The 5,755-nt window shown below is 64.0% G+C and overlaps 1 protein-coding gene across 2 annotated transcripts; it reads right to left on the bottom strand.

Annotated features, from left to right (window-relative positions):
• Positions 1-1,171: 1,171 nt before the first annotated feature.
• Positions 1,172-5,066, bottom strand: GAL (galanin and GMAP prepropeptide). 2 transcript variants are annotated; one of them, XM_079787009.1, is made up of 7 exons: positions 4,843-5,066; positions 4,525-4,596; positions 3,996-4,050; positions 2,598-2,684; positions 2,235-2,315; positions 1,751-1,829; positions 1,172-1,407 (listed from the first exon to the last, which is right to left on the bottom strand). In XM_079787009.1, the coding sequence occupies exons 2-7, from the start codon at positions 4,594-4,596 to the stop codon at positions 1,239-1,241; spliced, it is 543 nt and encodes a 180-aa protein (XP_079643135.1). In that variant the 5' UTR covers positions 4,843-5,066; the 3' UTR covers positions 1,172-1,238. The 2 variants fall into 2 exon arrangements, with proteins under 2 accessions (XP_079643135.1, XP_079643136.1); XM_079787010.1 differs by lacking the exon at positions 1,751-1,829 and having other exon boundaries at positions 4,843-5,060.
• Between the last annotated feature and the right edge of the window lie 689 nt (positions 5,067-5,755).

Below are 5,755 nucleotides of genomic sequence, written 5' to 3'. Positions count from 1 at the left end.
TCCAAAACACTATCATTCCAACATGTAACCAAAATAGAAGTGGCTGTGCTGTTTCCATTCTTTGTGCACCAATCTTCAACATCCAGGGAGTGTTTCGCACTCACCACCATCTTCGTCCGCACCAGGCCCAGGGGAAGTGCCAGGAGCCTGAGAGTCAGGTGTGGAGGGGAGGGAACGGGTCCTCCAGCCCATTCCGACCTGCAGAGCCCAGAGGCAGCCAGGACCCAGCACAGCAGGGAGCCCACCTGCACCCTGGGGTGGGGACCCAGCGCTGCAGCCAGGTGTGCTGAGCTGAAGCCTAAAAGCCAGGGACAGGCCACTGGAAGGCGTGACCCGTGTCGGCTACTCAAGGGGGAGGGTTTGGCAAGTCAGCACAGCTTTCAGGAAAGTCAGTGTGAGGAGTAGCAGCCAAGTGCAGGTGTGTGTAGTCCTGATGCAGCCAGAGACCTGCTCCCAAGGCCAAGAGGCCCCGTGTCGTCACATGACCTAAGAGAGGGCTTCCCCCGTCACGCATTCCTCTGGGCCTTCAGGTGTGACTGCCTCCCTGCTTGGGAGGCCCCGGCCGCTGGTCCTCGGAGCTGCTGCCAGGTGCTGGCGTTCCCGCACCCGGACGGGGCCCACAGCTCCTCAGCTGTGAAGCAGTTGAAGTTTTCAGGACAATCACCTTTCTACCTGGACCACACGAATTTTCATTCCATGCCCTGTGGGTCCCCAGCTCACTCCCAGCCCCACCCCCTGCTGGCCCCAGGACTGGTCTCAGTAACAGACTCACCTTCACAGTTGTGTCTGACGCAGCTTAGTGTGCACACGACTTTGTATGTACCCGATGTGCACTGATCGAATACACGTGACTACAATCCAGCTTCCTCTTTTTTTATCTTTTTAAATCCTCACCGCGGATATATATATATATATATATATATATATATATATATATATTTTTTTTTTTTTTTTTTTTAGAGACAGGAAGGGAGAGAGACATGGATCAGTTGCCTCCTGTAGGCACCCTGACCAGGGACCAAACCCGAGACCTGGGTAGGTGCCCTGACTGGGAATTGAACCCGCCACCTTTGGTGTACGGGACGACACTCCACCCACTGAGCCACCCGGCCAGGTGTCTTAAAGCACTCTGGTGGTGGTGACAGACAGGCCCAAGGAAGAAAGACACGGAAACACTTGCTGGTTTTTATTTTGCCAGTGGAATGATTGCCACGGGAATCTTAAATTACAACACAGCTTCAGAGGGAGGAGGGGCTGGTTTCCTCGGGGAGCTGCCTCAAGCTCACCCATCGTCTCAGAGCCTGACGTCCTGGGACGGGAGGGCCCAGCCCGGCTCCCTCGGGGCTGGCAGCTCTGAGTCCTCCCAGGACGCGGCCGAGGGGAGCATGGGCACCAGGGCCCCGGCCTCTGCAACGGGACGGGCGCTGATGAGCCCCTGCTGTCCACACAGAGGCCATCACAGCCCACAGCGCACGGAACAGGGTCAAGACGGACAGAGTCAGCCTGGACTCTCACATCACAAAGTGGTGACGTGTGAAACCTGACAGCCACTGTCTGTCGTGAGCCTCTCAGCGTCCATCTCCCCGGCCCCGCCCCCAGCACGGTTAACCCTCAGAGCGCCGGCCTCCCACGGGCGGCTCGACCTGTGAGGCTGTCTGGCCAAGGCCAGGCCCTCCCTGTGGAATGAACGGCCAGCGTGAAGCTCAGGCAGCAAAGCCGGGGTTGAAATGGGCAGGGGGAGCCTCGTCGCCTGCAGCCTCTGCAGGACGTCCAGGGCCGAGGGCCGTGCACTAAACGCAGCTTGTCCGGACGCATGGGAACGCCCAAACCTGAAGGATGGGCTCCTGTTAACTGCAGTGCGACAGACCGGGCCTCGGACGCCTGTGAGGAGCCGGGCCCGTGGGGCACGTAGGCCGGACAGGGACAGCGGTTGTTGCCACGTCAATAGTGCACGAGTGAACGGAACCCTGAGCGTGCCCCCCCTTTCCTCTCTCTCTCTCTCTCTCTCTCTCTCTCTCTCTCTCTCTCTCTGGGAACAGTAGGTCTGACGACCCTTTGCAGGGACCGTGTGGGACCGGCAGCAAGCCCAGCCCCGCGACAGCTGGTTCCAGTTCCCGGGCTGTCACTCCAACCGGCGGGTGGGGCCGGTCACTGCGGAGGTCTAGGGATCCTTTCCGTTTTAAGGGCCCAGGCTCCTAGGAGGTGGAAACGTGAATCGGCCACATTTCACTGACCTTTGAGACGCAAGAAAGTCAGAAACTCCATGATCTTGCGCACAACATCATCGTTCACCGGCAGCGGCCGGTCAAAGTCCCCTAGAAACCAAATGATTGACATTGACGACTTACACAGGTGTTCTGGGCCCCCTGAGGTCATGAACCCCAGCATCTCTGTAACCCATCTCGGGGACCCCTCTCCTGGAGGCCCCGAGTCTAGAGGGCTCTCTGCCGTTCCTGCGCTGCCCCCACATCTTCCAGTGTCATTGCTCCTGTCTCCAGCAGTGGACAGACGTGGCCGGGCCCGGCTCGGACCACTGCCCTGTGCAGCCAGAGGTGGACAGTGGGGGGCCTCGGAGCCCCGGGACCCAGTCCCCTCACCTGCCCCCGCGCCGTCTTCAGGCCGCAGGTCCCGCTTGCCAGCAAGGCCGTGCTTGTCATGGAATGACCTGTGGTTGTCCACGGCATCTGCAGAGCCGAGCGGACAGCCCGAGGGTTACTGTACTCGCACCCTCCCCCGTCCCCGCCCGAGGACCCAATGAGCACTGCAGCCCAGTGTGGGGACCACAGGAGGGAGGACATGGTGCTGGGACTCCACGGGGCACACGGGCCTGGCACAGCGGGGAGCACCAGGCTCCCAGGGTGCTGGCAGGCGACCGGGCCCATGTTTCTGAAAACAAGGGAGGTACCGAAATATTTCAATTTTTCAAAGACCACTCTGGCAACGGTGTGGGAGATGGATTGGAGCCAGGGAGAGAGGGGGGTGACTGTGTGCAGGGTGGTGTGCTTCCTGAGAGCTCCCTTAGGAAACCATTGGAAGAAATGAGGGCTCCAAACCAGGTGGCCTGGGACGAGGAGAAGGGGCTGGAGATAAAGGAGAAGAGGGGCGAGGGCGAGGGCGCCTCAGGGTTCCTGGCTGCTGGGCCTGGTGGGCTGGTCATCCACAGGCTGATGAATGAAAATTAACTCATTTTCCCGAGACAGAGCGCCTGGCACTAGACTGAGAAGGGCGGTAAGTGAGCTGTGCCAGCCGGGAACGCGTTCTTCTGGCGCTGTTTCTACGTGGGCGGGGGAGGTCAAGGGCAAACCGTTAAGCTGTAAGGACTTCCCACAAAGAGCTGCTGCAAGCCAGCTCCTGGGGGTCCAACTCGACAGACTTAAAACTGCTCAGTGGAGAAGGGTGTTTCCCAACTCAGGGTGAAAGGCCTTCCTGACATGTCAACATTCCAAAGTGACCTTTCTGCTGACAGTTCCTCCAGTGTCGGGGGCCAGGAGCACCCAGAGACGAGGTGCTCTCTGAGGGAGAGAGCTCAGGGGTGCGAAGGGTGCAGGAGAACGTGGGTCCGGCCTGGGCCCCCTAGTGTGCTGGCTCTCAGGGACCCCAGGCGCTGGATGAACCGTCTGAGCAGGAGAAAGTACGTCCTTACACTCCAGGATTAAGGGCTAAGACGGCTCCCGGGCCCTGAGGAATGTGGGCAAAAAGGGAGAAGGCAAAAGACAAGGGTGGGGGGGGGGGCGGCAAGGGCTGCAGGGTGGTCAGGGTTCAAGGCAGAGTCCCTCCAGGCCCTAATTCTAGGGGAGGGAGGGAGCATCGCTACAGGAGGGGGGTGGGGGCGTGGCTTCAGGGAGGCCGATGTGCTGCCTAGAGAGGTGACAAATGCCACTAACCTAATGGAACCCCAGCCCCAAAGCCTCAGGAAGTGCCCCTCCCCTTCATCCGCTAACACAAACGGCAGCCCAGCCGCAGGCTCCTGTCTGGCCGGCGGGCGTGTCACTTACGTGGGCCCAGAAGGTAGCCAGCGCTGTTCAGGGTCCAGCCCCTCTTCTCCTTCACCTTCAGCGGAGAAAGGGTCAGACGGCGGGAAGTTCCACACTCCTCCCCACGGGCGGTTACAAACGCGCTAGTTCCTCTCACAGGAACCGCTGGGGCAGAGGGCCAGGCCTTCCAGGTGGAAGGCCGGCATCGGATGACGTGCACAGGGGAGAGGGCCCGGCGTTCCAGGGCCCAGGCGCGCATCCGACAAGCGGAGACCAGCCTCACCCGGCGCCGCTGGCTTCTCTGGTGCGAGGACCCGCTCCTCGGAGCGAGGCTCAGCTCGTGGGTCCACGCTCACCGGCTCCCAGCGGGCCGTCCAGTCCACCACCGGGAGGAGCGATGCCGGGAGGACCCCCCCCCCCCCCGCCCCAGCCCTCCGCCACCCCGCACCCCGCTCCCGCACACAGCGCCCGCACTCCGCCCGGCCGGTTCTGGGGCCATCGACCCCCTCTCCCAGAGGGGACGGTGCGGAGGGCGTGTGTCCGCACTCACCGGGGACCCGAGGGTGGCCGACAGGGCGGCGAGGAGCAGAGAGGCGAGCAGGAGGGCGCCGCCTCCGGGCATCTGCAAGGGAAGGGGCGGTGGGCGCCGCGTGCACGTCGGGGCGGAGCTCGGACCCCGAGCCGGCAGGACGGAGGGTGAAGAGGGCCGAGGACCCAGCGGTTTGCGCCCCCCGGACAGGGGACAGGGGACGGGGGACGGGGGACGGGGCAGAGGCGCCGCGCCCCTCGGGTGCGTCCACCGGCGGGCGCTCTGCAGCCGGAACGCGGAGGGGGGCGCCTCCCCGGGGCCCCCGAGGGCACGCGGTACCTTGAGCAGCGGCGGGTCCCGGGGTGTCAGTGTCCGGGCGGGGTGTCGGCGGGTCCGGGCGTCCGGTCGGGTCGGGTCAGGCCGGGTCGGGTCGGGTCGGGCCGGGTCGGGTCGGGCCGGGCGCTCACCGCATGGCACGGCCTCGGATGCGGAGGAGGAGCGGGCGGCGGCTGGGTTCCCTCGACGTGTCCGCCCAGAGCCGCCGCTGCCCCGCTATTTATGCGGCTGGTCCGGAGCCGCGGCCACGTCACGGAGCTCCGGTCCCGCCTCCCTCGCCGAATCCCGAGGGGGCGGGAGTGACCGCAACTCGGCTCTTGGGGGGCTCCCTGCTTCCGGGAGCGCCGCATTGGGGGAGGGGGGGCGCGGAGAGACCCCATCGCCGTGAATGGAGAGCCTGAGCGGCTCCCACGAACACCCGGGTCCTGGCTGTGGGGCAGAGCGCCACCCCCATACCCCGGATCCTGGTCCTGGGGACAGCGAAGCCCCCATCCCAGCACAGCGCCCCCTGCCGGGCAAGCCGTGAGCTCCGCCAACACCCTGGGACCACCCCTCAGTCCAAAGCAGGCCCGGCGGACAGCCTGGGCGCCCTGTCTGCTGACTGGCACCAGCTTTCCCACCTCTGGGTGCCCAGTGACTTCAGGTGCCACACTTTGCTGAAAGGGGGCCAATCGGCCAGGGCTGTTGGGCTGTGGGCCCCAGGAGTCCCTTCCCACCCGGAGCTGTGGGTGCCCCCCACTTCCCATGGGCACTGCTGGCTTAGAATGGGTCCCTGCCAGTGTTCTCCTGCTGACTCCCGGGTTCAGGGCACAGCTGCTTTGAGCAGGATCAGGTAGTGGTCAAGCCCTTGGGGACCTGGGGGGCCCGGAGCAGACACCAGCCCAGGCTCCCTGAGGTGGCCGGTGGGCAGGGCCGG

The sequence above is a fragment of the Cnephaeus nilssonii genome, assembly GCF_951640355.1.
Source record: "Cnephaeus nilssonii genome assembly, chromosome: 13".
In the NCBI taxonomy this organism is placed as follows: Eukaryota; Metazoa; Chordata; class Mammalia; order Chiroptera; family Vespertilionidae; genus Cnephaeus; species Cnephaeus nilssonii.
This window is presented reverse-complemented; position numbering and strand designations above follow the sequence as displayed.